General features: G+C 53.7%; 2 protein-coding genes across 5 annotated transcripts in view; one reads left to right on the forward strand and one right to left on the reverse strand.

Moving 5' to 3' along the window:
* Positions 1-315: 315 nt before the first annotated feature.
* LOC122484235 lies at positions 316-2,416 on the reverse strand. The gene is given in 3 exon segments (XM_043582229.1): positions 316-1,820; positions 1,974-2,120; positions 2,320-2,416. Coding segments are annotated over 3 exon segments (1,749 nt in total).
* Positions 2,417-8,030: 5,614 nt separating this feature from the next.
* ARRB1 (arrestin beta 1) overlaps positions 8,031-27,475 on the forward strand; it is a 75,953-nt gene continuing 56,508 nt past the window's right edge. For 2 of the 4 annotated variants that reach the window (XM_043580227.1, XM_043580229.1), the window contains exon 1: positions 8,031-8,175. In XM_043580227.1, the coding sequence (XP_043436162.1) occupies positions 8,156-8,175 (20 nt within the window). In that variant the 5' untranslated portion in view covers positions 8,031-8,155. The remainder of the gene's footprint in view (positions 8,176-27,475) is intronic. The other 2 variants (XM_043580224.1, XM_043580231.1) reach the window with 2 other exon arrangements.

The following is a 27,475-nucleotide window of genomic DNA, read 5'->3' on the forward strand; positions in this document are numbered from 1 at the left end:
CATAGGTCCGGGTTAAGTGAGCAATTGTGGTCCCAACAGTCTTGGGTTTGAGTATATATTTGCTGATAGTGACCACCCTTTCCTATAGAGCCGGCTATGGTTTTTAGTCTTTTACCATGTGGCAGGGTAAGGGTTTTAACTATGCCACCTCTGCAATCACAGGGCCTTCCATACAGAGCTTCATATAATTTCCGTTTGTCAACGGGGGCATTTAGTCCTCCTTTTAAGGGTCTGAAGTTTAGGGCCAGCAGAATAGAGATTAATACCCTGATCATGTTTAAGGAGAGTATGGCGCGAGATTAGGTTGGGGGGGGGCTAAGGTTGCGGGTCTGGTCTCTGGGGTCGTTTTCGACGCAGAGTTAATTTTAAAGGGTGGGTCTCACTCAAGTCAACCGTCCAGGCGGTGTTGGCTTCTGGCACAAAGTCTTCTCGAATCGCAAAGGGATCAGCTGGTCGGGCGTGGGTGTAATGGATCCAGGTAGCAATCCCGTCGACTTTGAGAGCGGTGGGCATAGTCAGGATCACAATATAGGGTCCCTTCCACCGTGGTTGGAGGGTCTCTTGCTTGTGTCTCCGCACGTATACCCAATCTCTGGGTCAGTAGTGATGCGGCTCAGGAGGGGGCCCGTTTTCATAAATGGCTCTCAACCTGGGCCAAACTTCCTGGTGGGCGTGCTGGAGTTCCCTCAGGGAAATAAGTTTATGATCATCAAATTCAGTTAACACATTAGATTGTAGGTTGGGAATTATAGGGGGGGGCACTCCATACATGATTTCAAAGGGGGTTAATCCCAGTTTGTAAGGGGAGTTCCGCACCCTGAACAGAGCGTAGGGGAGTAAGACTGCCCAGTTAGCGCCAGTCTCCATGGTCAATTTGGTTAGGGTCTCTTTTAGGGTTCTATTCATTCTTTCTACCTGTCCTGAGCTTTGGGGTCTATATGCACAATGTAGTTTCCAATCGGCCCCAATAAACTGCGCTATCCCTTGTATTACCTTTGAAATGAATGCTGGTCCGTTGTCTGATCCTATTAGGGTAGGGAATCCGTACTTGGGCATGATGTCTTCTAACATTTTCTTTGCTACTACCTGCGCAGTCTCATGCTTGGTGGGGAAGGCCTCCGTCCATCCTGAAAAGGTATCTATAAACACTAACAAATATTTGTATCCATATTTTCCAGGCTTTACCTCGGTGAAGTCTACTTCCCAACAGGCTCCCGGCCTGGTTCCGCGGGTTCTGGAGCCAGGGTTTTTCCCATGGTTGGTGGCGTTAGTTAGTTGGCAAGCTTTACAGCTAGTAACTATCTGTTCAATTTTTGTCTTAGAGTCTTTAATGGTGATCTTAGCATGTCTTATTAAGTCTCACATTTTTCTTGTGCCCATATGAGTGGCTCGGTGCATCTTGGATAAGACTTTATTTCCCATTTCTTCTGGGAGGATTATGCTACAGTCTGCTGCTCTCCACCATCCGTTAAGGCACTGAGTCATAGGCAATTTTTGGATCCAGTTTAGGTCTTCTTTAGTGTAGGTGGGACTTTCTGGTAAACTAGCTGAACCGGGGTCTGGTAGGGTGGTCATTAAAGCACAGTCCACCTGTAGGGCTATCTCTCGGGCTACTTGGTCAGCCAAATTATTTCCTCTGGCCACCGGTGTGACCGGTTTTTGGTGGCCTGGGCAATGTATGATGGCTAGTCGTTTAGGCAGCCAGAGTGCTTTTAAAAGAGCTAATATTTCTTCTTTGTTTTTGATGGTTTTCCCCTCTGCAGTTAACAGTCCCCTCTCTCTGTATATAGCTCCATGTGTGGGCCGTAGCAAAAGCATATCTGCTATCGGTATACACGTTTAGTCTTTTGCCTTTTCCCAAAGTCAGTGCCTTGGTTAAGGCCACAAGTTCAGCCCGTTGGGCAGAGGTGCCAGCTGGCAAAGGCTCTGCCCAAACAGTCTCAGTTTCAGTTGTGACTGCTGCCCCCGCATACCTTTGACCCTGATGTACAAAGCTACTGCCGTCAGTGAACCAGGTAACTTCGGCATCTGTAGCGGGTGATCCTGTAAATCTTCCCGAACTCCATGAACCTGTGCCAATATCTCAGCGCAGTCATGGAGGGGGGTATCCAAGTCCAGGTCTGGTAACAGGGAGGCAGGGTTTAGTGTTCGGGGGGGAGCATAAATGATTCTGAGGCGATTTAGTAATAGTCCCTGGTAGTGAACCAGTCGGGCGTTACTTATCCATCGGTCAGGAGGTTGTTTGAGGACTCCCTCAATGGCATGAGGGGTTGTAACATGTAACTCTTGTCCCATAGTTAACTTATCAGCATCCTTTACCATTAGAGCTGTAGCAGCGATCATACGGAGGCAAGGAGGCCAGCCAGCCGCTACTGGGTCCAGTCTTTTTGAAAGATAGGCAACGGGCCTGGGCCATGGGCCAAGGAGTTGTGTCAGCACTGCTTTGGCTACCCCTTTATTTTCATCTACGAAGAGATGAAAGGGTTTGGAGACATCGGGGAGCCCTAAGGCTGGTGCCGACAACAGGGCGAGTTTAATTTGCTGGAAAGCCTGCTCAGTTTCCTCTGTCCATTCAAAGGGCACTTGTTCTCCGGTGACCAGGTAAAGAGGCTTAGCCATCTTGGCGAACCGAGGTATCCACAAGCGGCAGAACCCGGCCGATCCCAGGAATTCTCTTACCTGCCTTCGCGTTGTGGGTCAGGGGATGCGGAGGACGGTTTCCTTCCGTGCATCAGTGAGCCATCGCTGGCCTTCTCTTAACAGATACCCCAAGTAGGTTACCTCGGATTTGCAAATTTGGGCTTTCTTTGCTGAAGCCCGGTACCCCAGGGCACCAAGTGTCCGGAGGAGGTTTTTGGTGCCTTGTAAGCAAGCTTCAGCAGTCTCAGCGGCGATTAAAAGATCATCAACGTACTGCAAGAGAGTTACTTTGGGGTTTTGATTCCGGTACTCACCCAGATCTTCGTGAAGTGCCTCATCGAACAAGGTGGGTGAGTTTTTAAATCCTTGGGGGAGCTGGGTCCAGGTGAGTTGCCCATTTATGCCTCTCTCAGGGTCAGACCACTCGAAGGCGAAGAGCTCTTGGCTTTTGGGGGCCAGAGGCAGACTGAAAAAATCATCTTTTAAATCAAGGACAGTATACCATTGTCTTTCTGGGCTGAGGGCACTTAGGAGGGTATAGGGGTTGGGTACTGTTGGGTGTATGTCCATGACTCGGCGGTTAACTTCTCTCAAATCTTGTACCGGACGGTAGTCCGTACTGTTAGGTTTTCGTACAGGCAGCAGGGGGGTGTTCCAGGCTGAATGGCAGGGACGCAAGATGCCTAAGTCTAGGAGGCGACAGATATGTGGCGTGATGCCATTTCTGGCCTCTATTGACATCGGGTATTGTCGGACCCGAACTGGATCTGCCCCTGGTTTCAGCTCTATGAATAGAGCTGGGCGATGTTTAGCCAACCCCATACCTCCGGTTTCAGCCCATGCTTCTGGAAACTGCTGGAGCCAGGGCTCTATGTTTTGACTTTGTGAGGGTGGCCCCTGATGGAGTCGATATTCATCTTCTAATCTTAGAGTAAGTATGGTAATGGGTTGGTTGTGAGGGCCAGTCACTTGGGGGCCCCCTGGCGTAAAATGAATCTGGGCCCCCATTTTAGTGAGTAAGTCTCTTCCTAATAAGGGGCATGGGCTGTCGGGGATGACTAGGAAGGAATGGGTGACCTTTCCATTTCCTAGGTCCACAGTCCTCTGCATGGTCCAGGGATATTTTTTTATCCCGGTAGCCCCTTGGACCCAGGAAGATTTTTTAGAAATTTTTCCATGGGGTCTGATCAAGACCGAATGTTGTGCCCCTGTGTCGACTAGGAATTGAACTGGGTTCCCCTCCACTTGTAGCGTTACCCTAGGTTCGGGGAGGGGATCCGAACCCCGTCTCCCCTATTCTGCATCTTGAGTGAAGAGGGCAGGTGTGGTTTTTGGCTGCCACGGTTTTTGATCATGACGTGGCTTTTTCTTTTTAGGGCATTCTCGGGCCCAATGGCCTTTTTCTTTGCAATAGGCACATTGCTCCTTATCTAGGGGCTTTTGTTTATCCAGGGGCTTTTGGACAACAGCGGCCAGGACTTTGGTCATTTCCTTGGTGACTTTAAGTTGCCTGTCCTCTGGAGTCTCTCTATTATTATAGACACGCTGGGCAATGCGGAGTAAGTCCTGAATCTGTTTTCCCTCCAGGTCCTCTAATTTCTGGAGTTTCTTTTTAATATCAGTGGCTGCCTGATTTACAAAGGCCATTACAACAGCAGCTTGATTTTCGGGGGCCTCGGGGTTCATGGGGGTATACTGTCTGAAGGTTTCCATTAATCTTTCTAAATAAGCGGCAGGGTTCTCTGTCTTACCTTGTATTACTGAATACACTTTTGCCAAATTAGTGGGCTTGCGTGCAGCAGCCCGGAGACCCGCCATTAGAGTCTGGCGATAAATGCGCAGCCATCCCCTACCTTCTGCCGTGTTGTAATCCCAGCCATCCTGTGGGGGTCGAGTCAAGGGAAAAGCTGCATTAATGAGATCAAGGTTAGCAATGGGTTGGCCATCGTCTCCAGGAACCAGCTTTCTTGCTTCCAATTGAATTCTTTCTCACTCCTCGGTGGTGAACAGGATTCGGAGGAGCTGCTGACACTCATCCCAGGTGGGTTGGTGGGTAAACATAACACTGTCTAAGAGACTTATTAAATCTTTAGGGTTGTCAGAAAATCGGGCATTTTGGGTTTTCCAGTTATATAGATCACTGGTAGAGAAGGGCCAGTATTGAAGTCGGGGGTTCCCCGTATCGTCGGGAGGCCCTATTTCTCGTAAGGGTAGAGCTATGGTAGAGTCAGGAAGGTGGAGCCCTGACTCATGTGGGGCTCGCCTACGGGTACGTCCAGCTGGCCCTTGGATTTCGCCCCCACTAGGCATGGGCGCGGGTTGAGCCTCCCTATCTTCTAGTCCTCCTATGGGCTGAGCTACGGGAGGCTCTGCCGGCGCGGCAGGGATAGGGGCAGCTTGCGGAATAAGAGGGGGAACCTGGTAAGGGGGAGGGTCAAGGGAAAGTAAGTCTTGGCTGTCGGGGAGGACAGAGGGTGCAGTTGGAGTTGGTGGCTTGGGAGGGTTGATAGGTTTAGCCGCCAGAATGTTGCATGGCCCTGTTGTTACGAAGGAGGCCATTCAGGGAGGTGGGTTTTCTACTAGATCTTGCCATACTAAAATGTAGAGAATCTGATCCGGGGGGCCTTCTTTCCCTGATAGGAAAATCTTTGATTTTACTTTAAGGACCACAGGGAGGCAGAAGGTTCCCTCCATAGGCCAATTAACCCCAAAGGTGGGCCATTCAGAGCGGCAATAGGTGATCAACTTCCCTTTGTGAATGTCTAGGCTTAAGTTGTGTCCTCTAGCTTTTACGTCCCTGAAGTTGGCGAGAAGGAGGGAGAGAGGGGTGCTCTGTGTTTGGCCCATGTTATGATTCTGAGGAAGAGGAGAAGAGAGGGGGGGCGCGGGCAGCACTGACGTGGGGGAGGGGGCGCTGCTGGCCAGGGGGCGGGAGGGAAAGCCGCAGGGAGCTGAGGAAGGAGGAGAGAAGAACAAAGGATGGAACAATTAATTCTGATCAGCGGAGGAAACACTTAATTCCAACAAAACATCCGACCCATGAAAGAAAAACAAGAACTAACAAGAATCTTTCGTAGCGGTTCCAACTTTCTGGTGCCGTCTCGGCCAGCCCAACAGAAAGGGCTATGGTTTGAACGGCGGTAATTACAAGGGCCCAGGGGTGACAATACATTCAGACTGACATATAAGCACTCGCGTACTCGCCCGTCTGCGTCCCTCGCGGGAACTTAGGTGCCTCTTAGCATGGGCGGGCAGGTATAAACCCCCTGCTTGGATTAAAATAAATTTTGACCACCTTAAGCCGTATGAGGATCACTGTGGAAGTCGGGTTAGAGCCCACTCGAATCCCGTAGCTTACGCCGTGGGACTACACATAGGGGAAGTCAGGCGCGTGCCCCTGACTCCCAACAATCAGTCCAGTCGATTTAACAGACAGACACACAGACACACATTACATCAAAATACGAGTAACAATTGGCATGCCTAGATGGTTTTTTTTTTTTTTTTTTTTTTTTTTTTTTAGACGCCTAGAGATATTTCTTTAGCACTCTGGAAGTTCATAGAGAAAATGAAAGTACTTAGTTCGCAGGCGCGTTGGGCGTAAGCAGCCCACAGAAAAGAATCCTGATGGGCTAAAAAAGGCCCCCCGATGGACCAAGAAGGTCCCCTGATGGGCCAAGAAGGCCCCCAGATGTCAGTGGACGTCTCCAACTGACCCCGGCTGGGTGCCCTATAGCGCGTCCGCCAGGGTCACACCAGCTTCCAGACAGAACCGGTTCTCCAGGGAAGAAACACAGATCAGAGAGAAAAGGAAGAACATTAGAGCCGGCTTACTTACCGATCGGAATCAGAAAGGACCCGTTGACCAGAAGTCTGGTGGGCTCGGGGCAGATCTCGGTGGGACCTCCAAATGTAATCCCCGAAGTTCCGAATCCTCCCACAAAAGTCCACCAGAGTCGTAGGTCAAAGCCAAGCGGCAAGGGTCGTTTATTGCAGGTTCGAACCTGGTCCTCTGTGCACTCATCGCCGGTAACGCAAGAGGCCACGATCAGGGTTGGTACAGCGCTTTTATGGACAGAGACAAGTAGCACAGGGGAGGTTTTAAATTATGAGGTGCCTGATTGGTTGATTTTAAAGTAAGGACATTTGTTGTTCTCTGATTGGGCGTCCTTTGTCTGTCCTTTGGCGGGAAGGCTTTGTCCATTACTTGTGGCGGGAGGAGAAAGGGGGAAGGGGGAAGGGGGTAAGGTAGGTGAGGAATGTGTTAAGCAAGCAGGTTGACAGAAGTGAGAAATGCCGGTTAGTTTATGTGCAATTACTCATTTTATCACATATCAGATTACATTTAGGTAGGTTTACAATCCATTCTATTACACAGCGGGTTACATTCAGGAAAGGTTTTACAATGCTCATAGCAAACAGCAAGCAAAATAGACTTCTCAGCAATTGTATTTCTTATCAAAGATCTATAATAAGCAGAAAAGAGAACTTTAGCTTTAAACTAAGGCAGGGCAGTCATTTGGATTAAAAGCTGTTCGTTTCACCACGAAGCTTGGTAGGGGCCTTTCCATTGTGCTAACCTGGCAAGGTCAGACTCCCAGTCCACAGCAGGCCAGCTCTAGGCTTCTTCCTTATCTCCTGTGCTCACTTCCTCTTCCTGGGCAGCCACTGCCACCACCCCTGCTGGCCTCCGGTCCCCTCCCACCCTCATCAGCTCCCCAGCGTTGACTGCTGCCTCCTCCTGCCCCCTGGGCCCCTTCTTCCGGTCCCTGTTGGGTTGTTGGGTGTTATCTCTCCAGAAGGGCGGGGAGTTGGGGTGGGGGAGGGTGGAGCATAGCGCTAAGGTTGTTCCAGGCACCCGGGGTCTCCGACAGGCCCCCACCCCCACCCTACCAGGGGCGCCGCAGGGAGGGAGCTCGGCCTTGGGGTGGGCCGACCTTGGGCTTCCACCTTCCCGCACACACAAAGGCTGCCCCCGGCGTGCACGGGGGAGCGCTCCTGCACATAGACACAACTGCACAAAGACGTGCACACCGTTCCATCACACAAACACACTCCCTAATCGGCCGGCGCACACGGTCGTGCACACGCACCGGCACACTAGCGTGTCTACACGCGCACGTATAGACACCCCAGCGTGCGCCCTCACGTACACCACACACACACACACACACACACACACACACACACACACAGCTGGGCGCACGGCCGTGCGGACCCCCAATGCCGACCTCGGGGCCCTGACGCGCCAGCCGCCCTGCCCTGGCGCGCGACGCAGGCACACGCAGACACACGCGCAGGCACACGCACCCTCCCGCACTGTTCCACGCCCCTGGCCGCGGCCCGGGCGCTGTGCGGCGCGGCGGGCGGGCCCGGGGCGGGGGCGGCGGCGGCCGGGAGAGCGGAGGAGGCGGAGCAGGGAGCCGGGAGCCGGCTGGCCCGCGCTCCTCCTGCCGGCCGGGGATTTTCCAGCCTGGGCGCTGTCGCCTCGGACCTCCTGCAGCCGCGGCGGACCATGGGCGACAAAGGGACGCGGTGAGTGCGGGCGGCGGCCCGGCCCGGTGCGCGTGGGGGGCGACCTGGGCGAGGGCACGGGCGGGGGTTCCTGTGGGTCACCCCGGGGAGCGCTGACGCCTGGCCCCGCGGCAGGCAGCTCTCCCGCGCCCGAGGTCTCCTGTGCGGTCGCTGGCGGGGCGGTGGGGCGGTGGGGCGGTGGGGCGGTGGGGCCGTGGGGCCGTGGGGCCGTGGGGCCGTGGGCGGGGGTACCGAGAGACGAGGACCCGGGGCCGCCTATCTGGCTCGCGGCTTCTCGCCACGGACACACACTCACACACACTCACTCGCTGCCGACACCCAGCAGTGGCCAGCAGACGCAGAGACTCAAGGGGGCAGGTTGGCACACAATGGCACACGCGCTCACATGGACACACGGACACACTCATCCGCGGGCACACTCACGCAGGCACACACACTGACATTCATTGCCACACACCGATCGCGTACAGTGACACACTGTCACGCTCACTGGTACCCACTTGTGAACACATTCTTACTGACAGTCAGGTTGGCACATACAGGTCACGCTCCAACACATATCAGTTCTACGCCTTCATCCTGGCACACGCATGTTGGCCTACACTGATACACGCATACACTGTCCCTTGCACTCACTGTAATGAACACTCTCACTGAGGCGCACCCTCACGGACACGAACACTTGTGCTGGCACATGTCTCCCCAACACAGTGTTTGCAAGACCACCCCAGCACCGACCCTCACAGAGACGTCAGGCTAATGCCTCCACAGACTGGTACCCCCGGGTCACAAGCCAGCAGGCCCTGGGGCTGCTGACACACACACTCCAGTCCCCACGTGGCAAGAAGTGGCACACACACATCACACGGGGTGGCAGGCCCCCCGGAGCCTGGGAAAAATGCATCCTGTCCACTCTGTTTCCTTTCCCTCTGACCTCTGGAGGCCTAGGGTGGCTGGCCAGGATCTCTTTCAGGCTGGGGTGGGAAGAGAGGTTCCTATCTTTGTAGGAGCTTGCCCTGGCTCAGAAAGGGAGAGGCTTTGCCTCTGAAATGGAAAGCTGGGACCAAAAGGGGGAGGAGGCTGGGGTAGGGCAGCCCCTGGAGGCAGCCCCTGTAGACCAAGACCAGCCCTGATCAGGCACCCAGGTTTGTCACCCCATCTATATCCCTTCACTCTGTCCACTCCCTTAAGTGCCAGTAGAGGCTTCTCCCTCATCTCCCCCCCCTTACCCCTCTTACACCCCCCTTTTTCATCTTTTTCTTTCTTTAGCTTCTATCCTTCTACCCCACTTCTCCCTCTTCTCTTCCCTCTCTCCGCCCTCCCGGTCTCCTTGCCTTCAATAATCATTTATTGAGTGTCTGCCGTGTACTAGGCATAGTGCGGGGATCAAAGATGTGCACGACCTATTCCTACCCCAAAGGAGCAAATAGACTAGGAAGAAATGACCCCAGTGGTCATCACATTTTGTTACCGCGACCAAGCAATTTCACACTGACTGTCATCTGGCCCTCTTTCTCGACGGCATGAGAAAGATCCTCCAGGGATTACTTCCACGTTTCAGAAGAAGAAACTGAGGCTTGGAAGTAATTTAGAAACTGCTTCCTAGCCATCCTCCTGACGGCTCTTCAAAGAGGTTAATTTTCTTCTTCCTGTTTTCCAGAAGAGGAACCAGAGTGTTAGAGGTTACCTGACTTGCTTAAGGCCGAGGCACCGGAAGCAGGGCAGAGGCTGGAGTCTACTTGGTCCATTTCTCTGTGGCCTGCCCTTGGGCCTTGCCAAGCCCTTCATGGGGTAAAGGCCAGAGTGGGGTGCCCTGCTGTATGTGTGGAGGCCCAGGCTGCTGGGGGAGGCTGCAGGAGATAGAGAGGTGTCTGCATTCACCTTGATGACTAGTCCTCATTGCAGCTGGCTGGCCGGCGCTGTGGCCCAGGTCTCTGTCCTCGGCAGGAGGACGTGTGCCTCTGTCTTCTGTGTCCACGTCCCCCAAAGCCAAGATCTTCCTCACCATTGAGGTTAGACTTTTCTCCCTGTGAGGGTTAGCAGCCCTGGGTCTTCTCCTTTATTCCTTGTATGCTGCTTCGCCATCAGGGTGACTCAGCCCCTCTTGGGCCCTGGTTTGCCTCTCTGTGATTAGAGGAGGAGTGTCATTGCTCCCCTGCTGGCGTAGGTTGTCAGCGGGATGGGGACACCAGGAGCAGCCAGGTACCTGTTGGAGACCTTATCTTTGGGGTCAGGACCTTTTCCATGACTCCCTCTGCTTGCCTCTAACTCATTGGGGGGACCTCGGGCAATTATCTTCATCCTTCTGGACCTTAGTTTTCCTATCTGTAAATTGGAGCTGTCAACACTCAAAAAAATGTCAAGGCTCTTTTGAGTTTATGGAATTTGCTGGGCAGGGGAAGAGGTGCTGCCTGAAGCCTGGAGTCCAGGCTTGGCTAAACTCCACTCAGTGAATGGTGGCCCTGCTCCCTCCACCCCCTCCTCCCTCTCCCCCTCTCCCCAGTAGCCCCAGGAAGCCTCCCTCCCGCTTTCAGACAGGTTTCTTGAGTCATTTGGAAGAGAAGGGCAAACTCAGTAATGGGCTGTGCCTTGCCTTGTTCCATAGGCCGTGGGCTTTTACTTTGTCTCCGACCTAGAAGAAGAAATTGCAAATACCCAGGACTGTATCTAGATCAGGAGTCATGGCATCTGTCTCTGTATCTGGGCTCACTCCCCATATGAAAGTGACAAAATTAGTCAGAAACTGTCACTGCCCCCTAGGAACTCCCAGGGTCAAGGAGACTCTCATCTGCCTGGATGGGATTAGATACAAGGCAGATGTATGATGACTGCTCCAACAAGGTGCTCTGGGAGCAATCATACATCCATTCAACAAGTGTTGACTGAGTGTCAGGGGCTGGGGCTTCAGACAGAAATGGCCCCACTCTGTCCCCAAGGGACGTAGAGCAGAGCAGGTGATTATAATGCAGGGTGACATGTGCTGTGGCAGGCCTAAGGAGGAGTCCCCACGCCAGTCCCAGCAGGGGCCATGGTGAGGGAAGCTTTCCCAGGAACCAGGTGGCTTTGGAGCTACTGAACTTCACCTGGAAGGCCGAGGAGGCCCAGGTGGTGGCACTGGGGATGTCATTCCTGGCTGAGGGCAGAATGTGCGAAGCCTGGGAGGCATGAAGCAACGTGTACAGCCTGCGGGTTGGGCTGGCGATGATGGGTGAGCCTTAGAGATAAACACTGACTAGTCAGCCACAGCCTTGAATGTCAAGCTAAGGAGAGAGGATTTTCTCCTGAAGAGCGTGGTGATTCAGAGGGGGTTGTGAGGGGAGGGATGGGAGCAGATTTCCCTTCCAGAGGGATGTGGCAGGGGGTGGATGGCAGAAACAGGGAAACCCGTGAGGAGGCTGAGGAGGAGCCTGGAAGAGGGAGGGATCTGAGCTAAGGTTGTGGAGAGGAAGCAGTTGAGAAATATGAATAAGGAGGTGGTGTCCATTAGCCTGACTGTTTGGGTGTCTGATATGTCAGGAGACCTACATGCACGGTCTCATTTGGATCTCCCAGGGTTCCTGCTGCTGTAGGGACTGTTATTCCCTTTCACAGATGAGGAAAGAGACTAGGATGGATTAAGTAATCTGTCCCTTGCCATGCAGCCGACAAGCTTCTGAACCCAGCCCTGTCTGTTCGCAGAGCCCTCTGCTGCACCGTGCTTTCACGCAGGGGGAGAGGGCTTGTCTGGCCCACAGTTGGCCTCCCCGCCTCCCCGGCAGCTCCATTCTCAAGTCGTGCATCCCTTCTGGTTCTTGCTGTTTCTCCTAACTCAACTGGCAACAGGATCAATCAGAGTTGGGCAACAGGTGGGACTTCCTGAGCCACAATGCGATGGAATGGAATTCTCTTTCCTACAGATGTTTATGAAGGTTTCTTCGCTGGAAGGGGAGGAGGGTGGGTGTGATGGGGACACGTAATCACCAGCTCTCTGAACCTTGGCTGTCATCTCTCTTGGCGGTTAAGCTCTGTGTGACCTATCTTGGCTGGAAGATGGGGAAGTCCTATGGCTTTGGCCAGGGATGCTTCTGGGGCTGCTGGGAGTGGGAGGGTTGAGCCTGACTTACCATCTCTGGGCCCTGATTCTAGGCTGGCTTCTGGGCTTCTCCACGGCTCTCCTCCGTCCAAGTTTGGGCATCCTTGCCTGAGGCTGAAGCTTTCCATTGCCATTGGTTCAGGGGGCTTATTACCCCTGGGGGCTGTGACAGTGGAAAAACAGCAGGGGTGAGGGGGTGGGGGGTGGGGGGGAGTCAACACAACCCAAGTGGCCCCCTGGCCTCAGCCAAGCCATCTTCTGCTGCTTTCGCAGTGACCTTGCTGGGCCATCTATCACTCTGAGACCTGCAGGGAGGGGGCAGCTTGGCAGGGAGCCAGACTGGAAGTTGAGGAAGACATCTTCTGCATGGATGGGCCAGGCTCCTGGGGTAGGGATGGAGGAGGGAGCTGGGGATTTGAAAGTCTTGGGTTTAGAAGTGGTGCAGGGAAGACGTATGGTGTGTGAAGAGAGGAGAATTAGGGATAGCTGGGGCCTTGGAGAGCACTGATGTCTGAGGGGGGAGAGGGGATGGACCTTGGGAGAGACTCGTGGGAGTTGGCTAGAAGGCAGTGGCTGGTGACTTGGGGACAGGGCTTTGGATGGGGTGAGGGCAAAGCTGGGCCACCGGGGCACAGGGGCAGAGCAGAAGGGAGGACTCTGCTATTCCTCATGCTTGGAGCTGGGGTGGGCCTCTTGGAGGAAAGCCCTGGGCCCTGGGTGGTGGGAACCAGAGGTGTGGGAACCTGGGGGCTCAGGCTCAGCTGGGATTGGGAGGGACATTGCAGAAATGTGAGCTGGTCACAGGGGAAGCTGTCCGTGCTGGCTCCTGGCATCTGATTCGGGCTGGGGGTCTTGGGGAAGCCTTTCCGGAGGAAGTGCACTCTGAGCAGGTCCTGGGGCATGGGGAAGGCCAGGCGATCTAGACAGAAAGTGCAGACCATGGGTGCAGGTGCAGTAGTGTATGGGGGTGTGGCCGCTAAGGGTCTTGGCAGCCCTGGTGAGTAGGCCTTGGGTGCTAGGGTGGGTGAGTTTCGTGGCACTCTCTCACACATTTATTCATACCCCAGGTGTTTTTATTCCCCAGTTGGTGAGCTCCTTGTGGTTTGGGGCTATTTCTATTTTCTGTTTGCTGGCCCATTTTCACCCCTGGATCTGATTCATTGGAGATGCCTGGCAAGGATTTGTTGACTGGACTGAACTCCTTCCTCCCTTCTTGCCTCTACTCTCAGCCCAGGGGCATCCTAAGGGCTAATATTAGGTCTTTTCCATTAGAGAATTCTAAGCATGAAAGCCATGTTTCCCACATTAGACTAGGTTGGGGGGGTGGGGGACGAACAGTTTCCTCCATCCGATTGTGAAGTCCTTAGGGAAGGGGATGTACCATCCCTATTGAATGGGGTTCCTGGGAGTGAAGCCGGTTTCTCCCCCATCAGACAGGCTTCTGCAGGAGGAAGTCCTGTCTCCCACGGAGGATGGGGCGGGTCTCCAGTGTGAGCCCTGGGATTAGAATAGATATTATCTCTGATGGTTTCAGGCACCCTCTCTCTTTCCTGTGTGCAGGATTCATCCTGCCCCAGGAATGGCTTGAGTCCTAGTAGGGGGGTGTACAACAGTGGGGGGGGGGGGCAGGACAGGGTGGCTGCTTTTGAGAGGGGAACAAAGGAGTCTGTTGTCCCAGCCCCCTCCCTCCCTCCCCAAGGGGCCCTGGCAGGGTCATCTCTCTGGAGACGTCTCCTCCTTTCTGGGACTGGCCCCATCTTTAGCCCACTTTAGAGGAACTGCTTGTTCCTTCCCAGGAGACCTGGTGCCAGATGAGGCCAGGCTCCAGGGACTGGACCAGACAGGTCCTGGTGTTCTGTGTGACTGAAGTCACGACAGCGACTGAGTCTCTGCCCAGGGCTGGGCTGGGCCTGGCAGCTGATTCCAAGGGACCCCCTCGTACCTGGAGAGGGATCTGTCTGTTGGTCTAAAGAGCGTGGAGCAAGGTGGGGTGCTGTGGCTGATGTCAGGCCAGTAGGAGACACATTCCTCACTCAGGGTCTGAGTGTTCAGTCGCGGGACAGGGTGCAGCCTCTCTCTCCAGAGCGTATGCAGAGGTCCAGAAACTGAACGGATACAGACCTGGATGAGACTGAAGATCTCTCCCATAGTGGCCATGGGCCTCTGGCCCCACAGCGTGTCCTCCTGGTTGTTTTGCACCTTTACCCACCCCCACCTTCCAGTACCATTAGTGGGCAGGCATGGGGTGGGGGCAGGAGTGGGGAGAGGACAGCTGGGATGGACCATCTCAGGAGGGTCCCAGAGGTATGCTCTAATGCTTAATCATTGCTGTGTGACCTTGGGCACTACGTTCACCCTCTCTGGATCTTGATATCCCTTGGAAGTCAAATCAGCCATGATGGGCAAGGAGGTAACTCTCCTTGAGTTACTCCTTTCCTGTGTTCTGCTAGTGAGTGTAGGGGTGACCTTTCTTCCAGGGGGTGCCAGAAGCGGGGGATTGGGCAAAGCTCACGCCTCTGTCATAGGCCAGTGAGACTGAGACTTCAGGGGACTTGGGCCTGGGTGGCTGTGGGTTGTGCCTTCAGCCTGATTAGCATAGATTGATTAGCATAATAGTGGGTAGCCTTTAGGAAGAACCAGGGTTCCTGGGTTCAAGTGCCCGCCCCGCCCTGCCACTTACTAGCTCTGTGGCTTCCCCTATTATTTAACCCTTTCTTTGCTGTAGCAGAATGGGGTGCTCTGCACAATGGGGTGGTGATAGTGCCTGCACCAGGTTGTCTGGTGGATTAAATGAATTAAAATAGGTAAAGCTCAGAGACAAGTCTCCTGATGCAAGGGCAGTGTTATTTGAGGTTAGCTCTTAGCTGACCTCTTACCGGGTCTGCCTCCCGGGCTGTGAACTCCCCCAGGGAGGGACCCTGTTTGACTCACGCTGGAGGCCTCAAAGGTCTCAGCACAAGCCTGTTTTGTCATTGGCCCTTCGTACACAGGTGGTGACCTGACCCAACACAGTGCCCTTCCTGTCTGTCCTTCAAGGCCTGGATCATATATGGCCTCCTCCTTCAGGAAGTCCTCACCGATTTCCAAGTGCCTTGTGACCTTTTTTTTTTTGCCATTCTCTCTCTCTCTCTTATTCTTGGCATTGATCCCCTCACTCCCACCCCCCATGGGTCCTGTCTATTTACACACTTGTGATGTCCTCTGTGTGAGACCAAGGACACCTGCCCTGTGTCTGTTGTCCCTGTTCCTGTGCAGACCTGGCATGGCACCGAGCTCCATAAATATTTGCTCAGTGAAGGAGGCCGAATGTGCGTATTTCACTGGGAAAAGATATACTTGGGGGTGGGGGTGGGCAATGTGGTTGATGAGGACAATGGGACATCTTTGCTGGTTTTGAAATGTCTAAAAGTGACTTTGTGTGTTTGTGACCCAAAGGGCGGAGGTCAATGGATGAGCAGCTTTACCTTGCTAGGTGAATGTGCTTTCTGGTAACCAGAGCTATCTGGCACGGGGATCGGTGGCTCATTCCAGCCTTCCTGCTTTTGCTTCTGCTGCTTTCCCCATTTAGAATGCCATCCTCGCTTCTCACGGCTTGTCCAAATCCTGCTTCCTCAATAAGTGCCCTGGCCATGAAGCCATCCCTTCCTGGCCCCCAGAGTGTGGCATCCGTTCATCATTCCCATCCTCAGACATTTCCTGAGCCTTCCTGGGTCTGGACTGTGGCATGGGTGAGTACGGAGTCTCTCTTTAGGATGGACATCTAGATCTAGCTACAGTATATCCAGTGTGGTTTGACCTGGCCTGAGGCAGGGACCATGGCTTCTGATGACCCACCAGTGATCAAGGAGCTCTTTATGCAGCTGGAGAGATCTACCCATTGGCTTCCCACTGGGCAAGTACTCAGAACCCACCTAATTACTGGGGACAAGCTTCTGGGCACTGGATCCAGCAGGCTGTGGTCATAATCAGCTAATTAAACCACCCAAGAATTGCTCGTTGGCCCTGAGGAGGGGAAGGAAGGAAGGGGGGGTAGTGAGGCTCAGAAGAGCGTGAGAAGGCGAGGGATGCTGTGAAGGAGGCTTCAGACACTGGGCCTGCAAGGAGAGCTGCGAAAAGAAAGCAGGAGGTGGGGAGAGAGGGTGGGGGAACAGGGAGAGAGGCAGACACACAGACAGATGAGAGAGAGTGCTATCTGGGGACAGCGCCCAAGTGAGATAAATCAAGGACAGGGGCTCTGACCTTGGATACAGGGACCCCACTTCTTCACCATCCCTCTGATACCATGGATAAGCTGCTTTTCCTCTTTGGGCCTCAGTTTCTCCATGTGTCAAGCAGGAAGGAGAAAGGGCTTTGGCCTAGGAGGTCTGTAGGGTGCTTTCCTTCTCGGTTCTGCAGCTAGAACAGGAGAGAGCATAGAGGGCAGGCTGTGTTCTGTGCTTGATAGCTTGGCCGCTTGTAGCCGTGTCTTCTAGAAGGGGCAGGCAGTGTGTGGGTGTCATCCAGCCTGAGATTGAGTGCCTGTAGCTTCATCAGGATGGAAGACTATTGGCAACAGGCAAGCCCTCGGCCTCTGTCATGCTCTTGTCCCTGTCCTCATGACTGTCCTGTGGTTCCCAAACTAGTGTCCTCAGCAAGTGACCAGTGAAGGCCGCACAGTGTCTCTCAACAGCCTAGGCCTTTCCCAAATAGCATCCCCCAAAGGTAGAGCCATGGGGTCGAGTCACACAGACTCGGCTTTGCTGTCCAGCAATATCGCCCGCTAGCTCCGTGACTGTGGGTAAGGGTCTTAAACTCTCTGGACTTTGGTGTTCTCTTTTGTGAAATAGGTGTGATAATATCACCTATTGCATGTGGCTGCCGTGGCTGAGAGGGTCAGGATTCGATGAAGTCGTTGCTATCATTCAAGACCAGGAGTGGATCTCTGCTGTCCTCTGTGCTCCCCTCTCTCCCGCATCCCCTCCCTTCTCCTGTCCTGAACAGCGCTGTGCACACAGCTGACTATGCGGAGGTGGGGAGTTGCACTGGGCCTGAGAAGAAGTTCAGATGACTTCACGAAAGGGAAGTGAGATTGCCCGGGGCCGGGGAGGGGCAGAGCAGCGTGGTGCTGGGGCAGCCTGAGCGTCCCCACCTTTTGGCCCCCTCTTGCAGATTCTGTAGGAGGAAGCAGGGAGAATTTGGGGGACAGGAAGCCGGGGGCAGGGGTGGGCCTCGTGGAGAGCCCCAGGCCTCTCTCCCTTACCCCATGCACCCAGGTGCAGCTGTGGAGTCTAGAGCCAGGTTTTCTAGCAGGGAAGCCAGCAGGCCACTGTTTCACACATTCAGACAACAACACCCCTAGCGGGGGTGCCTGCTTGGAGCTGAGGCGCTTGGAAAGCAGCGCCTGCCTAGGAGGTCTGCTGAGGTCTGGAGGAGAGACAGCAAAGGAGGGAAGAAAGCCGCCTCCCCCTCCCCCAGCCTCTCCCTGCAACGCTGGGCTATGACAGACAAGCTAGGGCCTCTGACTCCAAGGAAGCTGGTTACATAACACAGCCCAACTCCCCGCTTCCTTCTTTCATTCCTCCCCAGAGGGGCCCAGGAGGAGGCAGGCGCTGCTTTGCTCAGGATTCCTGGGCCTGAGAGGTCAATGTGACCATCCCCTGCCTGGCTGGGTGGTACGTGCCTGCCCACACCATTTCGGGAGGAGGGCCGTGTGTTCGGCCTTAGTGTGGGCCGTGGCCACTGAGGTTGGCCCTGTGTATCACCACCGCCCCCCCTCCCACATTCCTGGGAGCAAAGCCACAAAGGGGAGAAGCCTCATTAGAGGAATAGGCCGTGTCCTGAGATAATTTGCGTGTGAAGTGCCCCCAGAGGGGACCTGGCCTCTCTGCAGCCAGAAGAACAAATAGCATTTTTTGGTCTGCTCCACTGGGTTCCACAGACATTTCTTGAGCACTCGACCTCCACTCAAGGCATGTCCCCAAGCCGCCTGGCCCACCCCGGTAGCCTGCCTGCCTCTCCTGGTGGGAGGCTGGTTTAGGGAGCAATTCTGCTCCTGTCTCCCACCTAAGACCCTTTCTCAGAGGCTGGGGCCTAGCCCTCCTGGGTTTGGGGTGGCAGGGAACTTCATGATAGAGAACACCGTGGGGGTTCCTCTGGGCTGGGCCTTTTCAGGCTTGGCTTATTTCTTTCACCCCCCCCCCCCCCCCCACCGCCTCCCAAGGAGGTACCTGTGGACAAATTCTGAGTATCTGCCACATCACAGGCCCTGAGCCGGGTACCAGAGGCGTGAGGATGAAACATGCAAGTCTCAGCACTGGTGCAGCTCCTGTCTTCTAGGGGAGAGGAAATAGATCATCACAGCACACTGTAAGAAGGGGGTGACGTGGGTCAGTTTCTATCGGGGGCAAAGCAAGCCCGGTGGTTAAAGGTCAGAGGCAGCTCCTCGGAAGGGGGGCACTGGAGCAGGCTTTGGATGGTGAGGTGGAAGTGAGCCAGAGGCGTATCTTGATGGCGGTTTTCAGCCAGGACTGACTTCCTTCATCAGATACATGAGAACCCTCTATGTACCAGGCACAGTGTCAGACACTCACTTCTTCTGCTGTCGGTTAGGGGTGTCCTGGAGCTGCAGACTGCTTGAGGACACAAAATCTCGGGTGAAAGTCCATCTTCTGTTACATGGCATCACTGTGAGTGGGCCTGGACAGAAGAAACGGGACGGACATAGGAGGAGACACCAGGTCCAGCCACGAGGGTCTGCCCAGGTCTCTTCTGGTGGAGGGCCACTGGAGCAAAGGCTTTCCTCCGGTAGAGGAAACCCGGCAGAAAGGGTCTGATGACTTCCCAGATAAGCGGTGGCCGTGAAATAGGAAACCGTGCACTAGGCTCTGGGGCTGTGGGGTGGCGGTGGAGGTGGGGACACCTCTGAGCTCTGAGTGACGGCTGTTTCTGGGAACACGGAGGCCAGAGGCCAGTGGCTGCCTGGTGGAGAGAAGCAGTGGGCTGGGGGTTCTCACCTCCCCTCTACCAATAGCTTTGAGTCTCACCTCTCCTCTACCAAGAGCTTTGTGCAAAGCTCCAATAGCTTTTCAGCCTCTGGGCATAAAGTTTCCATTCTTTCTCTGTTGTATCTGTGCTAATGAAAGCAGCTAGCACATTAGCAGGATGATTTTATTATGGGTCTTGATTGCCCCAGGGCTGTGGAAGAAACCTGGAAGCATTTTTAAGCTCAGTAATGAGAACTTTTTCTTTGCAAGGGATTTTTTTTTTTAATATCCTAAAAATGACAAAGATGATCACATGGCATAATGGAGTGGTTAATATGCACATATTCATTTCTCATTTAGAGGGCTGACTTCAGCAGCAAGGCACTCAGTATGCACACTTGAAACAATCTGGTCATCTCTGATGTTCACTATTTTGCAGTCAGTTTTGCCCTCCTGCTTCCCCAGAAGAGGTAAAGTTTTTTGGTAAGGAAAACTTTCAGGGGCGCCTGGGTGGCTCAGTCGGTTAAGCGTCTGACTCCTGGTTTTGGTGCAGGTCATGATCTCACACTTCGTGGGATCGAGCCCCATGTCCGGACTCTGCCCTGGGAGTGCGGAACCTGCTTGGGATTCTCTCTCTCCCTCTCTCTCTGCCCCTTCCCTGCTTAAGCGCTCTCTCTCTCTCTCTCAAAATAAACATAAAAAATAAATAAAAATAAAAAAAGAACTTTCAAACAAAGAACCATGACTCAGTCTCAGATTGAGGCCACACAGCAACCTGGCTCCCTCAAGCCTCAGTTTCTGTTGGAGTGTTTGGGGACAGGGGTGTGCCAAGCTCCATGGAGAAGAGAAACACCAACCCTAACCTTCAGGACACCCAACCAGATGCTGACGGATACGTGCCCCTATCACTAAAGTGCCTTTCTTCTCCCCATTCCACTGCCACTGGCCCAGGCCAAGCCCCCCTTCTGGCCTGGACTGTTACACTAGTCTTCTGACTGCTGTCCCTTTGCTCAGTCTAGACGCCCCCCAAACCCTCCTCTTATTCTGAAATTCATATCTGACTCTGTTTCCCCCCCCCCACCCCCCGGCTTAAAAACTGGCCAGTTTTGGGGTGCTCAGTCAGTTAAACGTCCGACTTCAGCTCAGGTCATGATGTCAAAGCTTGTTAGTTTGAGCCCCACAGCGGGCTCTCCGCTCTCAGCGCAGAGCCTCCTTCGGATCCTCTGTCTCCCTCTCTATCTGCCCCTTCCCTGCTCACACACACACTCTTTCTCTCAAAAATAAATAAACATAAAAAAACAACAACTGGGGAGCACCTGGGTGGCTCAGTCAGTTAAGGGTCCAACTCTTGATTTCGGCTTATGTCATGATCTCAGGTTTGTGAGTTCGAGCCCCACGTCAGGCTCCCCACTGGCAGTGCAGAGCCTGCTTAAGACTCTGTCTCCCTCTCTCTGCCCCTCCCCTGCTCGCTCTCTACCTCTCTTTCTCAAAATAAATAAATAAATAAAACAAACATTAAAAAAAAAAAAACCTGGGGGCGCCTGGGTGGCTCAGTCAGTTAAGCGTCCGACTTCGGCTCAGGTCACGATCTCGAGGTCCTTGAGTTCGAGCCCCGCGTCGGGCTCTGTGCTGACAGCTCAGAGCCTGGAGCCTGTTCCAGATTCTGTGTCTCCCTCTCTCTCTCTGACCCTCCCCCGTTCATGCTCTGTCTCTCTCTGTCTCAAAAATAAATAAACGTTAAAAAAAATTAAAAAAAAACAAACCTGGCTAGTTTCTCCCGATTTCCTGTAGGATAGTCCACATTCGTGGGGTACAGGGTGGGGTGCATTGGGGGCCTTTCATGATCTATGCCAAACTTCCTTCCAGTGCTCCTGTCTCAGCTCTCCCCACCACACAGCAAACACTCTGGCTGCACTGACTTTTTTTTGGATGTTCCTCCACAGTCTTCACACTATCCACACTGTGCCTTTGTTCTAGCTGGTCTCTGTCGGGAATACTTTCTTCCTCTGACGATATCTCCCTTATATTTTCAGGTTGAACCTAACCTCAGTGCAGTTCAGTTGATCTGTTGTACGGAGCACCTACTGCATGCTTAGGCACGACTCCTTCCCTTGACTTGGTGCTCCCTGCCCAGGCAATCAGTGCCCTCTTCCGTGCTCCCTTGCACCTTGTACGATTCCATGATGGCTCATTGCATCATCATGGTTAGCTGCTGACATGTCAGTTTCCCATGTTAGAGCGCAGACAAGTGTTTGATACCTCTTGGACCCCCAGCTCCTGATAGGGCTGGCCCAGCCAGGTGAGGCCTAGGTTTGTAGAAGTGAACTGAAGCAAGAATACAAGCACCACATGCATAGTTGCACACACACGCACGCCCATGTGTGTATGCACATGTGCACACACGTACACACATTTGTGATACACGTGGCTGTTGTACTCAAATAAGTTAGGGCCAGAATTAGGTGGGGGTGTGAGTCACTTAAGATTCCCTGGAGGGAGGTGCCTGGGTGGCTCAGTCAGTTCAGCGTCCGACTTCGGCTCAGGTATGATCTTGTGGTTCATGAGTTTGAGCCCCGCATTGGGCTCTGTGCTGACAGCTCAGAGGCTGGAGCCTGCTTCGGATTCTGTGTCTTCTTCTCTCTCTGCCCCTCCCCTGCTCGTGTTCTTGTCTCTCTCAAAAATAAATAAAAATATTTTTTAAAAAATTAAAAAAAAAATTCCCTGGAGGAAGTGAGCCCTGAACTGCTGACCCAAAAGAGAAGCACTCTTTCCCTCTTCTCACTTCCTTCCTGGCCCTGCTGCTTCAAGAAAACAGCTGACACTGGCTATGAAAAGGGAAATATATGTATTTTGAATTGGGGGTTGGGATCTCCTAGCCTGAAGGTGATTAAATCAGGCGCATGCTTCCCTCTCTTCCTGCCCTGCCCTCCCTCCCCCTCTCCCTCCCTCCCCTTAGTCCCTCCCCTTCCTCCCTCCTTTCCGGTCTCCTTTATCTCCTCCCTCCAGTCTCTCCCCTCCATTCCTCCCCTCTCTCCCCCCTTCCTCCCCTCCCTCCCTCTCTCCCTCCCTTCCTTCCACACACATTTTCTGAGCCTCTAGGACATGCCAAATACTGGGGGCTACAAAATTGATTAAATAAAACATATCTTTATATTTTTCTGTCTTCTTAATGTTCATGCTGGAACAAACCTGCCCTTTCTTTTATCTGTCTCAATGGATCAGAGTTCAAGTCTTGGCATGTCACTGATAGCTCTGTAACCCTGGGCAAGTCAGGTCACTTTTCTGAGCCTCAGTTGTCTTATGTATACCATGGAGATGATAATACCTTCCTCCTAAGATTGCAGTTGATAATGTGCGTGAGGTGCTAAGCAGGTGCCTTTGATAGTTCCTCATTGAGTGAGGGCCACTCTCCAACTGGAAGCTTCCCGGGGGCAGTGACCACGTCCAGTGTGTCCTCAGTGGCCAGCACAGGGCCAGGCACACAGTGACAGTACATCAGCGTGATCTGTTATCCCAGTTTTCCTGGGACTGTCTCAGTCCCACATCTTGGGAAACTCCTTGGTCCTGGGTGAATGGGGACAGTGGGTCGCCCTACACTACGTTCTCCATGAGGGTTTGTAGAATGGATAGAGCAGTGAATGAATCATGAAGGAAGGACCGAGGTAGGACTAGGGCAGGCAAGAGCAAGCACTGGGCAGCTGGCTTGTCAGGTGAGAGGTGGTCCTGTGAAGGGACTAGAAGGCCTGGCAGGTGCAAGGTGGGAGGTGGGCATGGCGCCCTCTGCTGCATGGCAACATGAAGGAAGACACAGGTCCTGAGTCTGTGAGGCTATTGCTTTCAAGCAGGTCTCAGGCTTCCAGGGCCTATGCACTCTTCCTCTGACACAGCCAGAGAGGGGAAGGCAATTGCTGATCCACTTTTGCTAGAAAGGCCTGTGAGAAGCCACCAGCTGCTCCTCTGCTTTGGAAGCAGGAGGCCTCATGTTCCTCACTCAGCCCACTGTGTTCCAGCCTGTCTGCCTTCTGAGCTAGCCACTCCAGACTGCGAAGAGACTGCACAGAGGTCTGGGCTGGGGGATGGGAGAGCAGGACTGCAGCAGCCCCATTCTCAGGTCCTGGCCCAGAGACCGAGCTAGGCCTCAGTGCCCCACCTGTTCCCTGGGGATCAGCCCTTCCTGCCAGGGTGTCTGTGAGTTGTGACTTGTGGAAGGCCCCTTGGCACGTCTAGCACAGCGTAGGTCCAGTGAGTGCCATTTGTTGTCCCTTTTTGTAAGTGGGAACAATAAAACTGGCTTTGCATACCTCCCAGGGCTGATGTGGGGGCCAAATGGGATGTGGGATGCGGGAACACTTGATAATCAGTGTTGTATCCTTTGAATATTTGGGGATGGGGCTCTTGCCAAGGCTGTTCCTGCTGGCCTGGGCTTCCAGGCACAGGTGGGGGATGACCCTGCCCACCCAGGCATAGAAGATCCTCCTGGGGATGTGCTCCAGGATCACAAAGAAAGCCAGCGGTGCTATCCATGTGAGCGTACGTACTCTGTGGGTTGGCCCTGTGCTCAGATGATCTCCGCTTCTTCTGAAACCATGGCAAGAGGGAGACAGACAGACAGACGTGGCCCAATTGCAGGGAGGGTTTAGTAGCAGCAGGACGCGTGACAAGAAGAAGGAATGTCCTCCGGAGCCTCCTCTGTCTGCTGGGCTGGAGGCAGGGCCTTTGTGAAGGCGGGTGGTGTTCGGATCGCCTCTGGGCCCTTCCTCCAGCCCAGAGGCGGGTTCACCATGAGGCTGGTGCAGCTTCAGCTTCGGGCCCTTTGTGCTCCAGGGCCCGTTCCAAGGCCTAGCGCTGTCCACGTGCTTGGACGCTTTGTGAAAGGCGCCAAAGGAAGACATTTTTGTACTCTTCTCCTTCTTTTTTAAGAGGGCTTCCAAATTACATAAGCTCATCCAAGCCTGGATCTGCCCCTGCTCAGGCCAGATGGTCCTTTGTGCCAGGATGTGGGTGCCACGTCCCTATGTGTGCTCAGAGCAGTCTCACCCCACGTGTGTGGACCTGGTCATCAGTTAGAGTCCTCACTGCTGAGGCAGGACCTGAAAGTCTCCCAGGGGGGAGCTGGTTCTGGGACAGGCCCAGCTGCGGATCCTACTTGCTATGTAAAGAAGAGCCTGGAAAGGTCCTTCTGCCCTCAGTCTTCCTCATCTGCAACATGGACACAATACCTACCTGAAAAGGCTGTGGAAAGGTTTAAACAATGTACCCCAGATGAAACAGCCTGGTACAGCCCCAGGCTTGTCACGCGGGAGCTCAGTAAATGGTGGTGGAAGCTGGATGGAGATGGGCAGGGGTGTGGTGGGGAGCGTTGGGGCGCTGGGGGTGGGGTGGGGGCATTGGGGTGGAGCCAGTCCACTGCCTGTCAAATTCACCTGCACCCTGCTGTGCCTCTTGCTGGGTGCTGGGGACACGAGCTGCTGGGGCGGGGTGGTGGTGGTCAGATGAGCTAAGACGTTGGAAAGTGTTTATAAGCTGTGAAATACAGTTCCCTGGGAAGGAACAGTTGTAAACTGAGTGGCCTTTTTGTGGGAGAGGTCAGAATGGAAGTCTGCTCCTGGGGGGTGTGGGGGAGGGGGGTTGGGTGGGAGGTAACCAGCCTGACTGGTTTTGTTGGAAAGCTCTGCTGCCCTGGCAGGCAAACTGACCTTTCTGGCTTAGGAAGGAAACCCGGCCAGCAGGGTGCGCTGTTTCCCACATCCTCCACCCTCGCGCCGAGGTGGGGAGAGGTGAAGGGAGCTTACTGGTGATTGCCTCCTCCCTCCCAACTTCGGTGCCCCCTTCAGAGAGGGAGGAGCAGTGGGGGTGGGGAGAAAAGAACATAGGCTTTGGTGTAAGGCCAGGTTTCAAACACTACCACTACTGCTTATGTCTGTGTCCTTGCGACGGTTGTGTAATCTTGCCGCACCTCGGTTTTCTCATCTTTAAAATGGGTGTGATAATATTCTCTCCCCCTGCCCGGATTGTTGTAAGGCCTAAATGAGATAATGTAGGGCTTAGCACAGTGCCTGGCACATAGTATCGTGCTCAGTAAATACTGATTATCCCTCTCTCTTGCCCCATGACCCTCATCAACCTGTGTTGCATTCTATTCCTTTACCCATGTGTGCACACCCTCAGTTGGATTGGGCTCCCTGGGAGACAAGGTCATGTTTTATTCACCCATCATTACACCCCCCAGCCCTGACACAGTGTCTTCAAGACTCCTTGAACTGCTTGGCGACAAGCTCCATTGGCTCAAGGAGAAGAGCGCGAAGTTTTAGCCAGAAACTCACTTATTGCACACCTACTACGTGTTCCTGCTGGAGGCATACTGGGTAGTCTCTTCCCCTCAGAGCTTGAATGGCCACTTGTAATTTGCTATCACCCTCTGTTACAGTGACTTTCTTTTCTTTCCTTCTGGTCCCAGTACCTGGCACGGGGGATTCACATACATTTTTGTTGAATGAATGGCTGCCTCCCCCCCCACTATTCTGAAAGCAGGCTTGGTGTCCCTTCCAGCCCAGCCACTTTCTAGCTGGGGCAAGTCACCGTGCCTCTTTCAGCTTCAGTTTCCTCCCCTTTAAAATGGGGAGGGGCGCCTGGGTGGCACAATCGGTTGAGCGTCTGACTCTTGGTGTCGGCTCAGGTCATGATGTCACCGTTCAGAGTTCGAGCCCCACGTCAGGCTCTGCACTTGGGATCCTTTCTCTCCTCTCTCTGCCCCTCCCCTTCTCCCTCTCTTTCTTGCAATAAATAAATAAACCTAAAAAATAAATAAATAAAATGGAGAAAACAGTGGTACCAAATAATCAGGGGCTCAACCGTGCCTAGGACAAGGTAAGCACCCAATAATGGCAGCTGCTGTTTTTCACATGATCTCCAGGGGTCTTCCTCTTCTGGCTGGGAGAATATTCCATTCCTGCAGACCCTCTCTGCTGGCCTCACAAAGGATTTGGAGCTCTGCGCAAACTGTTTATGTTTCCCCGGCAGAGTTTATTACCCAGCCGGGCCTACTGCAATTAATTACAGGCAGAGCAAATAACTTGTCCCTGGGAGGCTGGGCTTGGCATAAACATTTACATCCAGCCAGGGGCCAGCTCAGGGGCTTGGCTCTTTCCTCCAGCCTTTAGAACACAGAGAGATCAGGGGATCAGGGCCCAGAGGTGTGGGATGGGGTGGGGTGCCAGAGAGAAACAGCTTTCCTTCAACTGCTTTTCCTGGACTGTTCCTTAGCCCTTGAGGTGCTGGGCGAATGCTTTCTCTTTTCATCCTCCTCATTACCCACAAGCCGACTCCCTGTTTGCAGATGGAGAAATCGAGGCTCAGCGAAATGAAGCAGTCTGCTTAAAGCCACACAGCTCACAGGGGAGGCAGGAGCTGAAGGTTCACGTGGCAGCTGTGTAGAAAAACAGACTGGAAAAGAGAGGCCAGAAGTTGGGAAATCACCAAGGGATTGTTTGTTCGTGCGTTCGCTCATTCATGCACTCGTTCATTCACTACATAGTTGTCAGGCCCCCGTCCTGTGTGAAGGGGGCCTAAGGAGGCAGTGGTGACTATGAGTCACTGGGCTGAGTCCAGATTGTCTCCACATCGAATGCCAGAGACTCCCTCAGGATGGTCCCATTAACAGGCAAATGTGTGGCAGAGGCGGTTTCTTGGAGGGCCAGGCAGGAGATGGCCTCTCTGGGTGTCTACTGTTCATAGCCACACCGTCTTGCACAGAGAGGTGGCCTGAGGGGAAGTTGTCAAAAGGAAGGGCTGTCTGAAGTCAACTCACTCCTCCCAACCTAGAATCTGGAATTCTAGATTTCCAAGCCCCTACCTCTGTGCAGAGAAGGCTCAGACGAGGTTTGGCTCAAAGTTACAGCAGGGACCCATAGTGGGCATTCCTGGCAAAGGACTTTTTCTAGTGCATTTATGTCTGAGAGGTGAAATGACAGATTGGCAGGGCAGACCCTCATGGCTGTCCTGATCCACAGCTCCTCCCCACTCCATGCTGTGAGTCCTGTGTTTTCTGGAGGCCCTTCCAGCTCAGCAATTCCTGTTCTGCTCGACAGTCTCGCTGTGAAGCACTCTAGAACACTCTGCTAGGGGCCATCTTCCTTCTCTCCAGGGTAGGAAGCTAAGACCCAGGGAGGAAGGAGCAGGGTCCTCCTGCCCCTATACTCATTTTGGACCTAGTGTGCCTGGATCCTGGGACCTCTGGGCTGGGCAGGAACCCATCCCTACAGCTTCA

The sequence above is a fragment of the Prionailurus bengalensis genome, chromosome D1 (genome assembly GCF_016509475.1).
Source record: "Prionailurus bengalensis isolate Pbe53 chromosome D1, Fcat_Pben_1.1_paternal_pri, whole genome shotgun sequence".
In the NCBI taxonomy this organism is placed as follows: Eukaryota; Metazoa; Chordata; class Mammalia; order Carnivora; family Felidae; genus Prionailurus; species Prionailurus bengalensis.